This window comes from Silurus aristotelis, assembly GCF_946808225.1.
Source record: "Silurus aristotelis genome assembly, chromosome: 4".
NCBI classification, from domain to species: Eukaryota; Metazoa; Chordata; class Actinopteri; order Siluriformes; family Siluridae; genus Silurus; species Silurus aristotelis.
This window is the reverse complement of record NC_139577.1, coordinates 12,251,631-12,274,398: the sequence shown is the minus strand read 5'-3', so window position 1 is coordinate 12,274,398 and position 22,768 is coordinate 12,251,631. Positions and strand designations below refer to the sequence as shown.

The 22,768-nt window shown below is 38.8% G+C and overlaps 2 protein-coding genes across 5 annotated transcripts in view; one reads left to right on the top strand and one right to left on the bottom strand.

Moving 5' to 3' along the window:
* Positions 1-6,983, bottom strand: part of plekhh2 (pleckstrin homology domain containing, family H (with MyTH4 domain) member 2) — a 40,235-nt gene extending 33,252 nt beyond the window's left edge. For both annotated transcript variants that reach the window (XM_083539863.1, XM_083539864.1), the window contains exons 1-2: positions 6,840-6,983; positions 2,151-2,297 (exon numbers count right to left, since the gene is read on the bottom strand). In XM_083539863.1, the coding sequence (XP_083395989.1) occupies positions 2,151-2,282 (132 nt within the window). In that variant the 5' untranslated portion in view covers positions 2,283-2,297; positions 6,840-6,983. The remainder of the gene's footprint in view (positions 1-2,150; positions 2,298-6,839) is intronic.
* Positions 6,984-7,163: 180 nt separating this feature from the next.
* thada (THADA armadillo repeat containing) overlaps positions 7,164-22,768 on the top strand; it is a 98,168-nt gene continuing 82,563 nt past the window's right edge. For 2 of the 3 annotated variants that reach the window (XM_083539839.1, XM_083539837.1), the window contains exons 1-14: positions 7,164-7,412; positions 9,187-9,267; positions 11,311-11,417; positions 13,122-13,258; positions 14,344-14,492; positions 14,840-14,872; positions 15,378-15,426; positions 15,523-15,716; positions 15,818-15,912; positions 16,241-16,464; positions 17,496-18,202; positions 20,103-20,257; positions 20,361-20,516; positions 20,620-20,727. In XM_083539839.1, coding sequence (XP_083395965.1) covers positions 9,195-9,267; positions 11,311-11,417; positions 13,122-13,258; positions 14,344-14,492; positions 14,840-14,872; positions 15,378-15,426; positions 15,523-15,716; positions 15,818-15,912; positions 16,241-16,464; positions 17,496-18,202; positions 20,103-20,257; positions 20,361-20,516; positions 20,620-20,727 — 2,187 coding nt within the window. In that variant the 5' untranslated portion in view covers positions 7,164-7,412; positions 9,187-9,194. Of the gene's footprint in view, positions 7,413-9,142; positions 9,268-11,310; positions 11,418-13,121; positions 13,259-14,343; positions 14,493-14,839; positions 14,873-15,377; positions 15,427-15,522; positions 15,717-15,817; positions 15,913-16,240; positions 16,465-17,495; positions 18,203-20,102; positions 20,258-20,360; positions 20,517-20,619; positions 20,728-22,768 lie in introns of all 3 variants that reach the window. The other variant, XM_083539838.1, reaches the window with a different exon arrangement.

Below are 22,768 nucleotides of genomic sequence, written 5' to 3'. Positions count from 1 at the left end.
AAGGTGAATGGTGTGCATTTATCCCTGATGAGCAAGCCGTGGTGACTGTGGCAAGGAAAAACTCCCTTAGATGTCATAAGGAAGAAACCTTGAGAGGAACCATATTCAAAAGGGGAGCCCATCCTCATTTGGGTGACATCAAGAGTGTGATTATAAATCTTTAAACAATACAGAACACTGGAGAGTGAGAACTAACATGAGCACTGGAGTGTAAGATTATAAGTAATGATCTTTCAACAGTTTTATACAGTCAACAAAAAGGCTATTAGAAGCCGTAGAAAGTTACCAAACATATGTCTATTTCAAGAAGATTCATAGACGTTTCATACTCTAGCGTCGGCTTAAAGTCTGTACTTTATGAAGTTTGTACCGTCCCAAAACGCAGCAGTCTGGAGCCCTTTGGCCAAGCGTCTGTTTATATTAACCTCTAATCAGTTTTCCCCTGAGATGGACCAAAAAAGTAGGCCATAAAGCACTTGCACACATACACGCACAAACACATAGACTGTGGCTGTAACACACCAAACATGGTAAATACTTTAGCGTGTCATTGTTTGCTGCTCTTAAAGAGCTGTGATAACCGTTTGACTAACAACAGTTTCTAGTAGACCTGTAACAGATGATGATATTCCAGATGCTTCGGTTCTAATGTGGACGAGTCACACAGGCAGTAAGTCACTGTGGGTGGACACTGCAGATATAGTAAAGCCACATCGCTGCTCTGTAATTAGAGGCGGTTTAGTAAGACGGAGGGGGTTCAGTTTTTACTTATTCAACATAAGGGAAAGAAAAATTCTATTTAGAAGATAGAAGCAATCAGATAATCGAGTTGGAATAAACAAAAAGAAAGAAAGGTAGTCTTTAGTTAGTAGTTGACAAAAACAATATAACAATATAATTCGTTACTGAACTTAAGTAGTTTTTTCGCATATCTGTGTTTCCAACTTCACTACATTTCAAAGTCAAATCTCTTTTTTACTCAACTTCATTTTGCGAATTCGGTCGTTCCTTTTTGTTTACGAGCGGATTAAAACTTAACTGGTCAAGCAGGCAGCAATCCACCAATCGGGGTAGAGCACGCACTCTGTTTTGAACTTGTTTTTATTAAAGCTTGGTGGTATCTATTTAGCATGAACATATAGTTACAGCATAGAACAGCAAACAAAACATTTTGAGAGTAATAAATAATGGAAAAAACTTCTGGCTCTAAAAAAACGCTCGTGGCCGATTATTCTGAAGTAGTAAGGCCCTGTATGATTTCTTTTTACAAGAATTCTCCTTCCAATGTAAGGAAACATTTGGAGTTAAGCCAAATTCAATGTGGTGGTTATTTTTATTTGAGTAATCTAACAAATGCTTGCAGAAAATAGTTGTTAAAATATATGTGATGTTAGTAGGCTAGGCTGATTGGTAACACTGATTCTTAAAGTGGCAGTAACGTAGGCTGGGGCTATTTATTCCATTTGTCAGGGAAGTTTGTAGTATTTGAAGATGAGTACTCTGATATGAAATCACAATGAATCGATGTTAACACTTTTTGGTGCAATACAGTGCTCCCCCGGAACTCTGGGGGGTTACGTTCTAAAAGTCAACTAATTTTGGACACACCCCTGCTAAATATTATGTCACTTTAATACAATAATGTGTTTTAAAAATTTTTTATGAAATTTGTTAGTGAAAACATAGTTTAAAATGTTATTCCTAATGTTCCTGAACATTGGATCCCGCTGATAATCCACAACTTATTTTATTTGGTTCTAAAGGAAATTGTTTAGCTTCAAGGATTTGGGCTCATGATAATTGTAATAGATATCAGTGTTTGACTCATTAATATCATTCTATTAATATATTGTTGTGCTGAGAGTAACAGAGTCTTTTTACATAAACTGAGTTGATTAAGCAAAAGTCTTGGACAAAAATAATAGTAGGAACATTATAGATATAATAAATCATAGTACAGTACTTTGGATACTTGAGAACATTTGAAGGCAAATACTTTTGTTCTTTTAGTGAAGTGAAAGTTTAAAGTGAGTGCATTTACTGGAGTCATATTTTACCGGGCTCGAGTGTATCTCTACTTTTACTCAAGTACAGGGTGTGTGTACATTGTTCACCATTGACTAAGGGTTAGCTGAAGGTTAAATCCTAACTTTTTCCGTTGTGAGGTCTCGAATCACACTCATCTGTCCACGGAACTTCAAGAGCAAAGCTTCCAGGACCATGTACTTTTCCTTCCATTCCCCGGCCGAAGCCTCGTCAGCCTCGCTCATACTGCCGGACATCACAGGCTCTCGGTCCTGAAAAGAAAAAAAAACACATACAGAGAGTTACGCGTGTGAGCAGAGAGAATAGAATTGCAGCATTAGCATACCACACAAGTGCGTGCATTCGATGATCGCTGCACTGAATTGGGACTGACTTCCTTTAGAAAAATAAGAATTACAAAAATAATAGCACTGAAACACACACGCCTGCTGACTGCTATTTTTTGTGCCAACTGACAAGTTCAACAGGGAAAATAATACTTATGAAAGCCACAGCAGTCAGTGGGAAGACAGACGGCCGGTTATGTGAACACGCTCTTTTAGCGTGTAAAAAAAAAAAATAACACGGCCAAAGTGTTCCAGGCATGGGCAGGGCCCCGGACAAACGGACCACTAGCAAAACAAACTCTGACCAGCCGACGCAGGTTCACCATCACACATTTCCATTGTACACATTAAGAGTTATGAAAAATACATGTTAAGTGAAGGTAAAGTTGCAGGAAGAAAGTGTGCAGAGAAGAACAGAGAGTGAGAATGTTATATATTCGCTGTAATAACTGCCTCTTATTATAGACCTGGTCTCAGCTCAGTACAGTGTGTATAAAAAAAAAACAATGAAATGTCTCTGTAGATTTTGTGCGAAACAAATTTAACTCCGAGCTCAGTAACCCAAATAAGAAGAGCAAGTTTTATACAGCAGAAATTCACTGAACTTTAAGAGCCTAATAGTTTACTTTTAATGATAGTAGTTTGAGCCATTATTTGGTGCTTTTTAAAACAAGTATCATCAGTAGTCAGTGATAGATTCTGTGCAATTTTATATGGAAATGAGCTGGCAAGTTTTTCAATGCAACTTCATGAGTTTGTCACAGTTTTCTTTGAGACGTCGATTTGAACTTGCTTCTATTTTTGCAGGTTAAACTTCACAAACTTTTATAACATTTACAATGTTCTGTTCTGCTGTTTAAGCTTTTTCTTCATCAACCCCAAAATTCCCCAAAGTTTCCCTAAAGGAAAAACGGTTTTCCAATCATAGAAGCTCACCATGGCCAAAAATCCCATTGAACTTTTTTTGACTGTAATAACAACAAACATTTCATGCTACATTCACTGAAATCAGCATATGCTTACAATTTTCCTGTATTGGATAATCAAATATCCCTAAAACTCGCATAGAATTACCTTAACATTGTTTTACACGTAAAGTCTGGAAATCATTTTTTTTCAAACAATTGAGGGTCCCTAAGACCTTTACACAGAACCGAAGCTGTGTGGTTTGATTCTGAATGTGATTCATTCACACCCACAGGTTAGTCACTAAAGCCAATACCAAGCACAAGTAACTATTTAAGTGATGAATCAACCCTGATCTGGTAGTCTGAGACAGTTATTAATCCAAAAATGTACTATTTAAAAAAAAAAAAAAAAAAAAAAAAAAAAAAAAAAACAAACAACAAAGGATATCATGAAGTGGTTTTATTACTACAATCGTTGTTGTTTTTTTAACTACTGTTGTAGTGGTGGCTCAGTAATTAAGACGTTGAACTCACGCTCAGAAGGTTGTGAGTTCAAATCCCAGCACTCTAAGCTGCCACTTGGGGTCCTTAAGCAAAGCCCTTAACCCACAATGATCACGTTTATACAAGTGATCATTGTAAGTCGCTCTGGATGAGGGGGTCTGCCAGATGCCATAAATGTAAACTTTTATTGCTTTTATTGAACCACATATAGTTGAACATCCATGAAAATTATTTCCTGCTGTTGTTTTGGTTATAACTAAACTAAGCACTTTAAAAAAAAAAATTATCTTAACCACCAAGCTCATTCTAAAGGTTCATTCCGTAAATGCCAAATCTCCCAGACAACTTTACTATATACATGTTTACAGTTTATGTGGCGTGTCCATCATACAAGTGAATGAGCTGCTGCTAGAGAAACTATACTGTATAAGAACGAGCGCATTCACATTAAAGCTTTATTTGAATGACGGTGGGCATTACTGTCTGCGGTCGTGAATTTCTTATTTTTTATAACTACTAAAAAGAGGTTAAGAGAGAAAAAGATTTGAGCTGTCATGACGCATAGTTTTGGTCATGACTGACAAGTGTGAAACCCAATGTGGTCTTCAGCCATTCATTCACCTCACGGTGTGATGTTTTGTGCATTCGGATGTTCTGATTCTCATGTCATCAGCCTGCGGCAGAACATCACAGGCTGATGACATGAGAATGAACAGACTCTGATCTGAGGTGACAGGAATTCTATAATAACTCAAAAACATCACACCGTGAGGTGAACGAATAGCTGAAGACCACATTGGGTTTCACACTTGTCAATCATGAACAAAAATCTGAGGGAATGGACTAAATAATCACTCGGTTTTAGAGGAGGGGGAACCCAATGTGGCTTCGATCTTGTTTGCCATCCATCTTAAGTTTTGATGTGTTGATAAGATGTTTAAGATGCTTTTTTGCTCACCATGTTTGTAAAGAGTGATTATTTAGGTTACTGTACACTTCCTGTCTGGTCAGATGACAGTGTTTCAGGCTGCAAACCCTCAGCAAACTAGATGTTTATTGTTTGTTGTACCAGTCTGTGTAAATGCTACAGATATTCCCTGATATGAGTTTTCTGAAATACTTGTGTGACCAGCTGAAAGTGACACTAACCACTAGTAAAGTCACAGAGATCACACTTTTTCTTCATTCTGATGACGACATTCTTGACCTGTATGAGTATGATGTTATACAATGTGCTGCTGGCACATGATTGAAGAATTGGATAATGCATAAATATGCAGGTTCTCAGGGATTCCTAATAAAATGGACAGTGACTGTAAATTATTGGATTATTGAAAAAAGAAAAAAAAAGCAGCTCTTGGTAGCAGACTTTTGAATATTACTGCCCATGAACCCTATTTTGACTGTCAGAAAAGACCTGATTGTTAGATCCTGTTTAAAACATTAGTCAAAAAAATTAACTACAACTCATCAGATTATTGTATGAGTCTGAGGAGAGATGAGATGAAAATCAGTGACAGTGGATTTGCCTGAATATTTTTTATATCTTGTATCACTATAAAATTGAAGTTAAAATAAATTGCAGTGTGTGTTATGACGGTATACCAACAGGTTTGGTATATCATCATCATCTTCCAAGGAGCAACTCCTTACATTGACTTGACAAAGCCAAACATGCTGTTCTGCTGTTTAAGCTTATTGTTTATTTATTTGTTTGTTTATTGCTTATTGTATTATTCAGAGAACCATAAATTTCACGCTACACCTCCTAGACCATGTGCGTTCCATGCAGCAAACTTGACACAGACACTGTTTTTTCCATTACAGAAACTCCAAGTTGTGAAAATTCCCAGTTACATGCAGTGAATTTCCAGAGAACTCTTATAAATCCTAAACCATTCAAGCGATATTCTCCATACAGACCTTCGGGCTGCTCTGCTTTATCAGGCTGTTCTTCTATTTTAACAGACACGTTCACTTTACTGTATCTCCCTGTCCACACACTCATTCCATCAACCACTATCAATCTCTATATACCTTTCTTCCAATCTACCAGTAGCTTTCACTCTCTTTTTTCTCTCTCCATATATATTTCTATCAATCTACCAGTCCTGCGCTCTTTCTCCCTATCTCTTCATATTTCTTTCTATAATGCTAACTGCAGCAGTCTCTCTCTCTCTCTCTCTCTCTCTCTCTCTCTCTCTCTCTCTCTCTCTCTCTCTCTCTCCATATTTCTTTCTATAAATTCAACTATAGCACACTCTCCCTCTTTCTTTTCCTTTATATTTCTTTCTACTAATCTAACTGTAGCAGTCTCTCTCTAACTCTCTCTCTCTCTTTCCCTATATATTTCTTTCTATCAATCTAACAGTAGCACTTTCTCTCTCAATATACTGTACCTTTCTATTAATCTACCAGTATCTCTCAATCTCTCTGTTTCTCTCTCTCTCTATTTCTTTCTATCAATCTACTGCCATTTCTTTCTCTCTTTCTCTCTCTCCATATTTCGTTACAATCAATCTAACAGTAGCTCTCTCTCTCTCTCTCTCTCTCTCTCTCTCTCTCTCTCTCCATATTTATTTATATCAGTCTTGTATATCACTCTTGTATCACTCTTCCTTCTTCTGTCACTCTATTTGTAATCAATCTTTCTACCAGTAACTGTTTTTTTGTCTGTCAGTCATCATATCTTTCTTTCTTTCTTTCTTTCTTTCTTTCTTTCTTTCTTTCTTTCTTTCTTTCTTTCTTTCTTTCTTCAAACTTTCTTCAAGTTTATGAAACAGATTAAAAGTTTGCTGTCAAAACTCATTTATCTAAATTTGTCTGTATTTCTATATTGTATTATAGAATGAAACGGGGTCACATACGTAGTGCACTGAAACATCTGTGCACAAAAAGAGCTGTTACTTATGACAACCCTTTACACACACAAACACACACACACACACACACACACGAACACACACACACACACACACACACACACACACACACACACACACACACACACACACACACACAAAAAGCGAAAAGTCTGAAAAATAAAACATCTTACCCAATAAAAGATTTATTTATCCAGCATCTGTCTTCACTTCATGATTATTCTCAGTACAGTCTGCTGCTCCTGATGATGTCTTTGGAGATTCTCCGCTTCTCCACACTTTCCAGCATCACACCGCACTCTCGCGTCCTGCCTGGTAGAGGGCGTGTCCCTTACCAAATGGACCAATAGGGGACACCGTAGGCGTGTTTATGTAGATTAAAGGGTACAGGAAGTTTAGATTAAACTGACACTCAATCCAGCCAATGAAACTCCGAAGAATATTCGGTTTGCCCAATCGACGTGGACTTGTGTCCAAATAATTACACTTTTCTATATGTGTTCTATTCTGCCCCTTAGTACACACTATCTAGTGCACTTTTTATACAACATTTTGCGATATGTATTTCAGCCATGATTGTGATGTAACGTGTCGCTAATGACGTATGACACACGTGTGTTATGGTGGAGTTCTGCTGAACAGTTCTGTATCAAGCTGCACGGTTTATGTGGTTTTATAAATGTTTTAGAGATTGTAAGAAGCATAAGAGGATATTATTGGATGCCTGATAAAGTCTTGATTTGCTGGTGAGTGAAGAGTTGATTGGATCGCTTTTTAAATAAAAATAAATCAAATAAAAAGCATGCATCCGGTTAGCATGAGTGTGCCAGGTCCACGTTACATGCTTGCAGATACGATAGGAATAAAGGAGTACATGTACAGTGACATGGTTTCAATATTAATATAATTTATAGTAAAGCAGATTTCCACATTCTTTTTTTCATCGGGTTTTTTTTTCTATTTCTCTCGAATGCATTTTGCATTCTTCAGATTTCTCCATTTTTTTCAGCATCTCAACAACAGAGGTGTGAAGAGTAGCTGAAAATCATACCTGAATAAATGTATATATATCTCATTGCTAAACTTACTACATTCTATATGTTTAAATTTACCATTTCCACACCAAATTTGTGCAATAATCTCATTGCAATAATAATAATAATAATAATAATAATAATAATATTTGTTGCATGTGCAATAACTTTTATAACTATTATTGTAGTATGACTTTTTGCTATCTGTTTTTTACTGCTGCTACACATTTCATTTCACTTCATATATAACTTATGGACATTTATTTACGTTTTATGTATTTTTTATTTTACTTTAATCTTTTAAAGTGAGCAACTGCAACCAAACAATTTCCATATAGGATCAAAATAGTATTTTGATGATGATGAATTTTCAATATGACGAATAAAAGTATTAGAGTATTTGAACAGTACTTTGACTCGTATTGAACGTAGGCTTAAACATGCACTAGTTCTCAGCACCAAGAAACGTGTTTGTAAAAAGCCAAAAAAACAGATGATTTGTGAGCTTGTGTGTTTTATTTCCTAAAACACAAATCAACTTGTACACCGCAACGCTGCAAAATCAACACCACAGCCTCTTCAACATGCCAGAATAAAACAAAGATAAAAAAATTAGTACAAAAAAAAAGAAGACAAAGTAGTAAAGAAATCTTTTAAAAAGGGATCTTCTATGAGAGTATAATGTCAAGTATTCAGTGGACATTTGAACTTCAACAAAAGCTGTTTCTCAGTGTTTTTCAAGCTGAATCTTTGACTGAAAATGAGGCCAGCTGTGCTAAAAAGTCGCTCACAGGCAGCAGATGTAGGTAGGGGAGTGTTGATCCTTGATGACATCTTCAACAGGGGTGCAAAATGTACAGTGGGGGAAATAATTATTTGATCACCTGCTGATTTAGTAAATTTACCCCTTTAAAAAGAAATGAACAGTCTAAAATTTGTATATTAGGTTTATTTGAACAGAAAGAGAAAGAATAAGAAAAAATCCATTGTGGTGGAGAGGTTTGAATGAAAAGTTGATTCTGTGACTGGTGTCTTTGAGTTGATATTTGGAGTACATTCCTAAAGGGACAGGACTAATTTGGGTCTGTGGGAGTCCGAATTCCTACTAGTTTGTACTTCACTCGCTCAAATATAAATTAATTTATACCCTTTCTTTCTTTTTTTAAATATTCTGTTATTTCTCCCACTGCAATTGGTAACGTCATTGTCCATTAAAATATCATGGCGTAAAATGTACAGATATTGAATCATAAATGTAGTTTATGGAGTAGAGAGTAAAAGCTGATTATATCTTTGCTAATCAGTCAAACTAGAAAGTAGCCAAAAAAGTACATTTACTCTAATACTTTACCCTACTTTTGAATAGGCACTGTGGTATGCACATGACTCAGGTCATGTGTCATCTCTAAGACACATTTGTCTGCCTTTTATATGTTTAATAGCATCCAGCTGAGTTTCTAGCATTAACCTGGTTCCTGTGACTCAGGTTCAGTCATGGTGGTGAAGAAGAAAGTGCCCAAAGTGGAGCCTGTTGTTTTGGACATCTCTGAACTGAAGAGTCTAATCAGTGAGTAACTACTTTATGTACACTTTATATTTTTTCCCTTTCTGTTTACTTTTGTGAAATGAATTTCTTTTTTTTTTTTTTTGAAGAAGAAGAAGAATAAAGCAGCATAGTAATAGTACTAAACTTTGCTTAGGAGTTTGTCTGCCCTGATTTTTTGATTCATAAAGAAAGAAAGGGGCAGGAATTATTACAAACTGATTTATAGTCAGAATAGAGTCTGCATGTGTTTTGATTTTTTCTGAAAAAACATTAATATATTGCAGAGGTAAAGAGGAAACTGTTTTGTACGCTTGAGGACAGATGGAGAAATAGTGTTATAATAGACAGTCTAAAGGTGTGACAGTGACACAGGTAGACACATTGAGGAAGAGAGAGTTTTATAATAGAAAGGCAGAAGAAGTGAGATAGATGGAGTGAGTGTGTTACAATAGAAAGATGGATGGAGTGAGAAAGTTTACACACTTTACACCACACCAGACCGCACACGGACACTTATGGACACTTTACACCACACCAGACCGCACACTGACACTTATGGACACTTACACCACACCAGACCGCACACTGACACTTATGGACACTTTACACCACACCAGACCGCACACTGACACTTATGGACACTTTACACCACACCAGACCGCACACGGACACTTATGGACACTTTACACCACACCAGACCGCACACTGACACTTATGGACACTTACACCACACCAGACCGCACACTGACACTTATGGACACTTTACACCACACCAGACCGCACACTGACACTTATGGACACTTTACACCACACCAGACCGCACACTGACACTTATGGACACTTTACACCACACCAGACCGCACACTGACACTTATGGACACTTTACACCACACCAGACCGCACACTGACACTTATGGACACTTTACACCACACCAGACCGCACACTGACACTTATGGACACTTTACACCACACCAGACCGCACACTGACACTTATGGACACTTTACACCACACCAGACCGCACACGGACACTTATGGACACTTTACACCACACCAGACCGCACACGGACACTTATGGACACTTTACACCACACCAGACCGCACACGGACACTTATGGACACTTTACACCACACCAGACCGCACACTGACACTTATGGACACTTTACACCACACCAGACCGCACACGGACACTTTATGGACAAACAAAAACCATGCTTAAATTGTTTACTGTTGTTTACTGTTTAACTGCACACTGCCATAAGCATTTTTTTGTATGTATATATCCTTATCCTTATATATCCTTATATATTCTTATTTTTATATAGTTTTTATACTTTATTTATCTGCCTTCTTTTTCTTTGTTTTTATTTTTCTTCTCTTTTTTCACCCCGTTTTATTCCCGACGTAAAAAGCATTTTACTGCATGTCGTACCCTGTATGTATGTGTATGTGACAAATAAAATTTGATTTGATTTGATTTGAAGTGACTTGAAGATAAATGGATATAATAGTAGAATGAAAGATGGAGTGAGATGACATGTAGATAGATGGAGAGTGTGTGTGTTACATAATAGAAAGACACATGAAGTGACTGATGGGGAAAAATAAGAAGAGAGTGTGTGTGAATGTGTTACTGGTAGATTAATGGAGAGATGGATAAAGTAAGAGTCTCTTATAGATACAGTGACATAGTGCGTAAAGGGACTTCAGGTTATAAACATAGGTGTGTATGAGTTTTTACAGTCGAAGTTCGGATCATGAACATTTCGAGCTCTTTTGTCAACGTACGTCCGTTTAGAGTTTTGCCGAACATCAGCTGAACATCAAAACCTAAGTGGAACATGCTGAAGGTCTGTGGGAAGAATAAGAAATGCAAAATACATTATATATTTACAACATGAAAAAGAAAAAGCATATGTATGTATGTGTATATACAGTATGATGTGAATAGTCCAGTGACTACAGTACCTTTGCTGAACTTTTAATTATAGCATATCATTTTGTCTGTAATGTACACCTTATACACTACACTCTAACTGTATACACTCTGTCTTTCTCTTGCAGAATCATTATCTGTAGATGGAGAGGATGAGTCCAGGAAACTTGCCCAGGTGCTGAAGGTCTGTTTGACTTCCATGGACCCGGTGCAGCAGGTCCAGCTTGTGTCTAAGGTGCGATGTTTTATGCGGTTTAATTTGAATTACACGAAAAGTTTTATTATTGAATAAAGGAAATAGGAAAGGCAGCACACATAAAAAAAAAAGCTTCAAAAGGGTTAAATCAGTTTAAATTAGCTTGCGTAAAAACCACAAAAAACCTGGATAAACTGCCAGAGTTTTCTACATTCCTTTGACTATATTGAATTGATAATATAAGCAGAGTTGCCCTTTTAAACGGTTTACGGTTTTAATTTTGGATCTAAACTTATTAGCCATTTAATAAGATAAGTCTAAATATAGCTGCATTAAAGAGGAAGGCCAAAAAAGAGGTTTATGGATGTGGTGAGGGAAGACATGCAGGTGGTTGGGGTGAAAGAGGCAGATGTAGAGGACAGGGAGAAGGACGATCCGCTGTGGCGACCCCTAATGGGAAAAGCCGAAAGAAGATGATGATGATGTAGGTTTGCTTTTACTTCCTGTAGCTCATGTGTTGCTACTGTATGTAGAATTTGTTATTCCCTTAAACTGTGGGACTTAACGAGAGACACTATGATCATTTATGTTACTATGCACTTTTTTGAGATCCCTCTTTTATTACACTTCATAGAAACAGATTCATGTGAAAATAATTATTACATTTACAGCATATGGCAGATGCCTTTATCTAGAGCGATTTACAGTTATCTCATTGGTGTGTTAAGGGCCTTGCTCAAGGGCCCAACAGTGGCCGCTTGGTGGTATGGGATTTTAAATCAGGACCTTACGATCAGAAGTCCAACATTTTAACCAATGAACTCCCCCTTCCCCACTTACGAGGTGGTGTCAAACAGTTTCAAGACTAGTTTTGTAACATGCCAATAGATAGCAGCACAAGGCTGCACACACAGTCACAGGGAGCACCGACCTTCATAATTCTGTGTGCCAAAAGACATCGTTCTGTGTACATCAGAAGCTATTCTGCGATTTTATCAAGGGCGGCAAGTTAGAACAAAAAGCAAACATGAAATTATGCATTAAACTGGGCAAATCTGCCACGTGAGTTTCTCGCCAGAAACAACAAGATCTCATTTTCGCACCCATCCTACTCGCCAGATTTGGCTCCCGTATGCTTCGCCCACTTTCTGAAGATCCGGCTCAAAGGTCACCGTTTTTACACCTTTGCGGAGATTCAGCACGAATCCCAACCAATTCAAAAGATGCTTGACACATATGAAAAGAAAAATCCCTGGTCACATTTTAGAAGTTGCAGGAACCCAGGCAGCGCTGTACTGCTGTGCAAGGGGACTGTTTTGAAGGTGATGGTGTGTAAACGGAGATAAATAAAGGACTTTCTTTGTGAACGGAGCTAAACTCAACCCTTTTTGGATACCATCTCATAATACAAGATAAAAATCATAATGTTTGAATGTTTAGTCAATTCCGAGTGAATCTTGAGATCGGTTTGTTTTATAAACATTTAATGCGACTTTATAAAAAAATAAATTAATTGAGGCCTATTGTGTAAAGGGCAAGTGAACCAAATGAAGTGGCAGCAAGTGTACATAGCTACACTGCTGAAACTAAACCACTTGCATAATTTCTGCTCAGGGTTGGTTCTGTCCTCTGTAGGAAAAGTGCATAGCAGCAGGTCAGCTATGGCCAGTCGTTGTATACCTACGAATTCTAAAATGGTCAGTTAGTGTAATTATAGTGAAGGTTTATGTTGTGACCTTGCAGGCAGGTTCTATGCTGGAACATGCATCAGAGGCTGAGTCTTCACCAGATCCTTTAGTCACTGCGTGCTTGGACACTCTAGCAGTCATATACACTAGCACACTGCAGGCTAAAAATCCACTGAGGAGGGCTGTGGCCAGGTGAGTGTCATTGTACCTTCTCTTTTTCTGATATACACGTATATACTTAGATCAGTGGTCCCCAACCTTTTTTGCGCCACGGACAGGTTTAACGTCAGACAGTATTTTCACGGAGCGGCCTTTAAGGTGTGGCGGATAAATACTACAAAATAAAATGCTACGACCGGCATGAAACCTGGTATTTTTTTTAAAATATAATAATAAACGTGAAAAACGATGTATTTGTATATAACTATTAGTAGGTGCACTTTTCTTTTATGATTTAGAAAGTGAGCAATCATTTGTGACCAATATTTGATATGTTGATTGATTACTTCTCGCTAAACTGTTTCTCAAGCGCGTTCTCTCAGCACCACTGCTGCTACGTGAATATGGCGTATCTCAACACTACGGAGACCGAGGCGTGTAATAAGAGTCACATAGAATGTAGATTAACTTGGCAGAGGTAGAGCTGTCTGTCTCTCTAAACCAAGGGAATTAAAGTACTATTAGGAACTATCTGTGCAATACTGAATTGCATAGCATAATATATTTTTTCATTACATTGTATTGCATTGAATCGCATCGTGCTGAATCGCATCGAAATCCAATCCGAATGCATCGTAATGCGGGCGAATCGTAGCACATCAGTAGCTGCGAATTGCATCGGGCTCAGTTATGGAGATGCACATCCTCACATTTAATATTATATACGGTCTGCTGCAATGGCTTAGGACTAAACTTTTCATGAGCAGTCCTGCATTTAGCAACCATCACTGAACATCACACTTTAACAATAATGAAACTACAATAAAAGGGCATTCGGTGCTAACAAATAGAGATGGGTTCCTTTTTGAGTCTGGGAGTGTTTCCACTGGCTCGCTCATTAGGAATGAACTTATAGGCACGAACATAAAAATAAAAAATGTATAACCTATTTATATAAATAAAAAATTTATAACCTTTTTATCTCTGTTAAGCTGCTTTGAGAAAGTGTTCACTATTAAAAGTGTTAAACAAATAAAGCTGCATTGAATTGATTATACATCCCTACATAATATATGTCAATGCCCTCTGTTTTGTTTTCTCCCTTCCTGTCTCTACAGTGCCTTGGGGAATGTTCCTGACTGGCTGCAGGAGAAAGCTGTGTGCTGTCTGTCTGAGCGCCTGTCTGTGTCCTTGTCCTCTCTGAGCACAAAACATTACACCCATCTAACCGACTGCATCACTTCCTGTCTGGACTCTTTCCCCATTGGTATGTCTTCATCTGAAGAGGTGCCAGTACAGTATCTACAGTTTGACCTCTTGCTATGGCTATGAATAAGAAAAAAGTATGCATGATGTAAAAGATGCAGATTTTTCTAGCTGCTTTCACTTCTTCTAGGGTGCTGTCACTTCAGGTTGACTTTTTCTAGATGAAATCATCCTGTTGCTTGTTTTATATCTTGGCAAAGAAAAAGTCTTAGCTCATCCACCAGTATAAATGGTAGACATTCAGGTTTTTCTCTCCATTTGCTAGCATTTTGTCATTAACAGTATTAGCACATCTGTCCGCTTTTTAAATCAGCGACTGCTCTAAATATGTGTTGTTCTGTGCCACAGGGGAGAAATGTATTCATCGCTTAATAACAGAAGGTTGGTATTCATTTTACAACACCTTTTAGGCAAATAAAAATAGAGGTCGACTGATTTATCGGTTTTTCCGATAAGTCACCATTGATAGTTGATTGCTAAATCTATCGTCAGTCGGCAAAACTCCATACCAATAGTTTTTCCGGGTTGTTTTATACAGTACGAGACCGGCCTCTAGAGCTGAATCACTGAAGCCACATTCTGTTGATTTTAATTGTTAGGTTTTTTATTTATTTGTAGTGTTTTATATATATTTTAATATATTCATATTTAATCATTCATTTTTATCATTCAGTACATTTTTTTTATTATTATTATTTTTTTAAATAATGTTCAGCACTATTTTACATAGAGTGTTTGATTCTTTTTTTTATTCAGTATCTATTTTAAACAATATTGATTGTTTAAGTGGTTATCGGCAAGTAAAATCCACTATCGGCTCAAATTTTTAGGCTCTGTTTAGTTTATTTAGATTTCAACTGATTTATGTTTCATGTTGCTCTTATAGTACTTCAGTTCTTCCAGAAAGTTTTGAGAGAATGTCTAGAGCAAAACAGGTAAACCTTAAATTTTTATGCTTGTTTTTAAATAGCCCTGTTAAATAGTGCAATGCTATGTGTAAGTGTTAACTCTCTCTCTGTGTTCTTGTGAAGGGGTCTGGCTGGCTGCCATGTAGCCCAGGCCCAGCTCATGCATAGCTGTCTGGCTGTGGTTAAAGCCTCCATGTTGGTAGTTCAGAGATCTCAGGAGCTGATCAGTGCTTCCCAGCTGGAGACGTCGAGCAGCAGCGCTCTACAGCAAGCATTCAGTGGACTCCTACAGTGTTACACACAAATTCTTACTGATGGTACGCGAGCATGAATGGTATTGACGTAGTATTACATTAATTATTTTATTATGCGTTTAAAAACCCTTTTTAAATTTTTTTTCCTTTCCTGGGAAATCCAGAGGAGTTTGTTCAGGCAGTGCAAAGCACAGCTGGAATGGCTGTAGTACTGCTTATAAAGTCTGTCATGGGGAATGGGGACAGTCTAGCTGTTCTGGTGAGTGGTATTTTCTCCCCTTTAAAAAAATAATGAAAATAATATGAAATAGTTGCTAATGGTTGTAGTTTGAACCTACAAAGTTTTACACAATTACATTGATGAAATGTAGTAGATCAGTGGTTAAGGCTCTGGGTTACTAAACGCAAGGTGGGGGTTCAAACCCCGTGGTTTAACCCCTCTGTGCTCCAGGGATGCTGTATCATGGTTGTCCCTGTGCTCTGTCCCCTGCTTCCTACCATAGCTGGTATATGCGAATAAAGAATTCCACTGTGCTGTAAAGTACATGTGACAAGTATAAAGCATCTTTCTTTTGTCTGCATTCAAGGTGGCAGGTCTTCTGCAGTGCACCCAACAGGAAGGAGATGGTGCCCCCCAGTGGTTGAAAGAAAGCTGTGCAAGACTGTATGCGAGATGCAGGCCGGCTGCGCTGGCTCTGTATCTGAGCCACGGAGCTTTAGCCATGCTCAACTGGAGAGGAAGGACACTTGGCTTACAGGATGAGAAACTGCTGCTCCTTATCCCTGATGTGATCCTGTCTCTTGATGCAAGGTGAATGCAAGACATTATGGGAATTTGTATGATACCAAGACTAACACTGGCCAAGCCACTGCTTATCCAAGCCTAAGTTTAAGTGAAGTCTTTACTGTTGGGATTATATATTAATGAGAAAACTGCTCCCGCTCTCTCTCAGGGTAAGATTTTGGAGTCTGTTTCCCCTAGATCTTGATCTCCGAACTGCTGAGTTACTTCCTATCTTCAAACACAGGTTGAAGACGTACCTCTTCCTAAAACAATTGAACTAGCACTTATATCCCTGTCTCTTTATGTATTTAAAAAAAAAAAAGAGTCTGATGGTATCCGAAGTTTGCAACCTCGTGAACCAGTGTTGATCGATTCATTGAGCAAAACTTCAAAGCACTTTTGTACACCGCTCTGGTTAAGAGTGTCTGTTAAACGCCTTAATTGTAAGTGTAGAAAAGAATAATTAAAATAGCCATCTAAATGAAGTTTAGATGGGTGGAGCGTGTTTGGAGCGTAAGACGCACCCCCGCAGCCCCTATGGTACCATACAGTATTTTACCAAATACATACTATAGTTTAAAATGTTAAATCCTAACTTTCCTGAACATTCGGTCCTGCTGCGGATTCCCACGAATTTTAAGATAACTTGCTGTTACTTAGGTTTCAAACGAGAACCTGCAAATGTTCCGAGTTGCGAGTTCCGAACCGCAATTTCTCAGGGGTTGACTGTACATATTACATTTTTTTGTGTGGTCTTGTTTGTACAATTTTTTTTCGAGAAATGGTTTATTATAACCCTTTACTGGATTGCAAATATTTAGAATGATGTGAGAAATGCTCCAAAGCAACTGAAAAAAAAAATGTAGAAGCTGAGCATGTATTCATTTAGTGTTTTTAAATCTCACCCATATAGCAGAAAGGATTGTGGATTCTTGACCATCACACCCATATTTGCACCTCACCCATATTGTTGTCACCAAATTGGATGTACATATTTGTTTTAGATGTCTTTGTGTACATATATTTTTGTGCTTTTTGTCCCCTTGTCCATTATGTAGAGTGAAGGAGTCCAGCACTGCAATGGTGGTCTCTAGAGTTCTATCCCTATGGGGCAGTGCTGCTATTGACTGCCTCCAGGCTGAACCCAAACCTTCTCTTCTCCGCCAGTCACTCGATGGCGAGAGCCTGCTTCCCTCACGTCTTCTCCACCACGTTTATGCTCACTGGGAGCACCCGTTGGACGGCGTGCGCCACCAATCTCGCATCCTCTTCCGAAATCTTCTCCTGCTTCACCAGCATTGCGGTGGTGACCCTGCATCTGATCCAACTTTTGACCCTTACATTACCCGGCTGACCCACAGCCTGCTTGCACTGGACTGGCATACGAAAGGCAAGTATGGCTCACTGGCATGTCTGGCTGAGCTCCTAGGTGCTGAGTACCTTCTCAAACTTGATGCCAGTTTGCCTTTCAGACTGCTAGCCCTCATGGGTGATCAGACACTGGCAACCTACTCAAGTGAGCTGTTAGAGAGACTGTTTGTGAGTCACAAGGGTCAGCTGTGTGCCAGATTCCAAGACGACCACGGCTGGATGGATGACTGGCACAAGACTTGGGTGATCCCGCTGCTCGAGGTGCTATGTACAGCCAGGCTGGAGCAGACCACATATATTTTGGACTACTTTCTGCCCAAATTGCTGCGCTGTAACCCTGCTAGTTTAGGGTGCATGGTGCAGGCCTTGCAGGACATGCCTTTCAGCTCAAATGGTGAGAAGACAACTTTATTTTTGCTTTTGAAATTATCTATATGGCTGTCTTTAATAGGCTGTAAAAATGTTGCAACCTACATGATATCTAATCAGGGGTTTAGTTTTGCAGCTCTCTGCAATAATAGTGGACCCTTAGTTGATTGCTGGAACCATAAGGAAAAATCCATACTGCCCATACATATAGTTTTTCCGTTTTGCGTTATACAGTACGAGAGCGGCCTCTGGAGAGGATTTAAAGATGCTATGTGCTGTTTATTTGAATTGTCTTTTTAAAATTAATTTTGGATGTAACTGTAGGGCTGCAACAACTAATCGATAATAATCGATAATGAAATTCATTGTCAACGAATGCTGTTATCGATTAGTTGGGCCGCTTAAGTTACGGGTTAGCGAGACGGCAATATAACACAGCCGCTTGTGAAATGGGGGAGCATACAGGTCAAACAGCAGCATGAAAAGTGTGCATCCCAAGTCATCCAAGGCGTGGAAGCATTTTATATTCAATGCAACAAAGAAGACTGTAACCCTCAATACCACAGTGATGCACGAGCACATGAAAAGAAAACACACTGGTGTCATGGATGAAGGCGAAACATCAGCACGGTAAGCAAAAACTGTATAATCCTCATCATAGTATAATTAAGTGCTATTGTGTAAACTGTTTTTCGTGACAGTCACACTAGTTCTGTTCTGTCGTGACTAGTGAGCATCAGGTTGCACAGTCACGTCGCTCACAACATTGTTTTATAGCGTTTGTCTCATACAACAGTTAACTTATCTGTTTCCAACGTGATTTACTACATTCAATGTTTGAATATTTAATTTATGCATATATCATTTAATTATTATACAAAATTAAATTAAATATTCTAGATGCTTATATCTTCACAACTGAACAAAATGTCTTCGTATTATTTTTTTATTTGTCCATTGTCAAATTGTCAAAACAATGTTGTATTATATTTTCTATAGATTTTTTTTAAGCATGGTTGTCAACTTGCCATCTGCAATTATAATAAAAAACAAAACACCGTGAATACTTAAATGCTTTTTTTTCCTTCTTGTTTTCATAGAAAGAAACAACCCAGCATGAGTGAATTTTTTCAAAGGAGAAATCCCCCATGCACTGCTCAACAAGCAGCTACTATAAGCTTTCAAATGTCAAAATTAAAGACAGTTATACTCAATATGTGTCTTTTGCTTTATTATAAGTACACTTTTATACATAATTACCCTAAATTTAATTTTCCGCTGCCACATACATGTATATACTGTTTTGTTAGTGTACGACAGTGTAAATTGCTCTTTTGCTAAATTATGTACTTTAATTTGTTACATTATTAACAAATTACAGTACACTGGCCCATAATGATCACCATTCTTTAAGACTTCTGTATAGGCCATGCCATGTCTTGACTTTTTTCAAGTTACGATTGTGTGATAGTAATGCATCTCCATTGTGCATCGGGCACATTTTATTGATTCAGTTCTTTGTTTTTTTATTTTCTAAAATTTTTTGTAATGAAGTTCAGTACTTTTTACATGGTGGTTTTTAATATTCATTCATTTATTTATTTATTTAACCGGTTATTGGCAAGTGCGATCCAACTTAGCTAATGGTATCAGTAAAATCCACTATCGGTGAACTTCTACTCTGTACTGCATGGATTGTTTTTGGTGACACATAAAGGTCCAAGGCCTGCTAGTTTTTGAGTTATTGTGGCTGCAAGCAATGTTTTACTATATTTAGATCGACAGAGATGAAGTGTGAAGAGATGAAATGCAAAACCTATGAGTAGCAATAAAGGATGCACTTATACTAGTTCCATCCTTTAGACCGAAGCAATCAGAGATGTCTTTGCCCACATTTTCCTAGCCTTTGTGCTGTGTGTTTTTAGGCTCTGTGGGTAGCAGAGGAGCGCTGGGTGCATTGATGACCTGTCTCCGTGCTGCCAGAGCTCAGGGAGTCCTCAAACCTGCTGATGTGGAACTTTGGGGCACGATGGTACCTCTCCCGTTACTAAAACAAGCCCTGGTGCACAAACATGACCAGGTAAGTCAATATACGATTTTCTTTCCTTTTCTAAGTTGCAAAGCTAATTTTAAATATATTTATTCATTTGAAGGAACTGTTCAATATGTGTTTGTGAGATTAGGTGCGTGTTGACGCCCTTGGATTGGTGTGCGAGAGCCATCGCAGCACAGAGACCCTCTCCACACAGGAAATGGAACTGCTTCGCCACTTCCTGCCCAGCAACTTAAACAGCCAGTCACCTGGAGTCAGACAGCAGATGGTCAGCCTGTTCAAGAAGGTCTGAACCACATACTTTTATTCTTCTACCCTTTGTGATGGCAAAGTTGCAGCACAGCTAGCCTGCCAAACACCATTAAGTGCTCCCTGTGTTGTGTGGCTAGCTCCTGTGTAGGATGAAGGAGAGTACTCAGTCTTTGCAGAAGAGACTGGCACAGGAGAAAGATGAGCAGCAAAGACAGAGAGACCAGAACATCCTCAACTCATACCAGGTCCAGTATCATTCTTTACAGGAGAAATATCGCGGCTAAAACCAAAATGTTTTTTTGTGTAAATCTATTTTTATCATGACCAACTATTTCTAAAGGTATACAGGAGGATTTATTGGTGGAATTGTAATGAATGGACCTCATCTGGATTCTCTTTTGAGTCTGGTTCCTTTGGTTCCTCTCAGGGAGCTTTTTGTGGCCACAGTCGCCACTGGCTCACTCATTAGGGACAAATATACAATTATAAGGAAACAAAACGTACAGACGATCCCCGCTTTACAAACATTCACTTTATGAACTTTCTCGGATACAAACAAACCTATCTTTGAATTGAACAGAGTACTTGCATTAAAGTAGAACCCAGCCATTATGGATGCACAAGCCAGTGCACTCTTAGTGCCGGTCCCAAGCCCGGGTAAATGGGGAGGGTTGCGTTAGGAAGGGCATCCAGCGTAAAACATGTGCCAAATCAAATATGCGAATCACAAATGAGAATTTCATACCGGATCGTTCGAGGCCCGGGTTAACAACGACCGCCATAGGTATCGTTAGCCGACAGGGTACCGGTGGAAATTGGGCTACTGTTGGCCGAAGGAGGAAAAGGAGAGGTGGAAGACGTCTACAGAGACGGCAGGGAAAGAAGCAGTGTAGGAGAGTAGAGGTTCGGGTTGGTACTTTAAATGTTGGTACTATGACAGGTAACGGGAGAGAGGTAGCTGATGTGATGGAGAGAAGAAAGGTAGATATGTTGTGTGTTCAGGAGACCAAGTGGAAAGGGAGTAAGGCCAGGAACATTGGAGGTGGGTTTAAACTGTTTTATCATAGTGTGGATGGAAAGAGAAATGGTGTAGGGGTGATTCTGAAGGAAGAGTACAGTAAGAGTGTAGTGGAGGTGAAGAGAGTTTCTGATAGGGTGATGATCGTGAAGGTGGAAGTTGAAGGGATGATGATAAATGTCATCAGTGCCTATGCTCCACAAGTTGGCTGTGAGATGGAGGAGAAGGAAAGATTCTGGAGTGAATTAGATGAAGTGGTAGATGGTGTACCTAGGAAAGAACGATTGGTGATTGGGGCAGACTTTAATGGACATGTAGGTGAAGGGAACAGAAGGGATGAGGAGGTGATGGGTAGGTATGGTTTTAAGGAGAGGAATGTGGAAGGGCAGATGGTGATAGATTTTGCTAAAAGGATGGAAATGGCAGTGGTGAACACGTATTTTAAGAAGAAGGAGGATCATAGGGTGACGTATAAGAGTGGAGGAAGGTGCACACAGGTGGACTATGTGCTATGCAGGAGATGCAACCTGAAGGAGATTGGAGACTGTAAGGTATTGGCAGGAGACAGTGTAGCTAGACAGCATCGGATGGTGGTCTGTAGGATGGTTTTGGAGGTGGAGAAGAAGAGGATGAGAGTGTGGACTGAAAGAAGAATAAGATGGTGGAAACTGAAGGAGGAAGATGGCATTGAGTAAAAGACAGGAGGTGGAGCTTGAGGTAGCAGAGCTGAAGATGTTGAGGTTTTCGTTGGGAGTGACGAGGATGGATAAGATTATAAATGAGTTTATTAGAGGGACAGCGCATGTAGGATGTTTTGGTGACAAGGTGAGGGAGGCGAGATTGAGATGGTTTGGACATGTGCAGAGGAGGGACATGAATTATATTGGTAGAAGAATGCTGAGGATGGAGCCACCAGGTAGGAGGAAAAGAGGAAGGCCAAGGAGGAGGTTTATGGATGTGGTGAGGGAAGACATGCAGGTAGTTGGTGTGAAAGAGGCAGATGTAGAGGACAGGGTGGTATGGAGACGGATGATCCGTTGTGGCCACCCCTAATGGGAGCAGCCGAAAGAAGAAGAAGAAGACTTGCATTAAAGTAGAGATGCACTTGGTAAAATTTTACTTCAGTAAAAGTACAAAAGTATCTGCCTTTAAATATACTTAAGTATCCAAAGTACTATTATTTATTCCTATCATTATTTTTGTTCACGAGACTCTTAATCAACTCAGTTTATGTGAAAAGGCTCATGACTAATGTTACGCTAAGCACA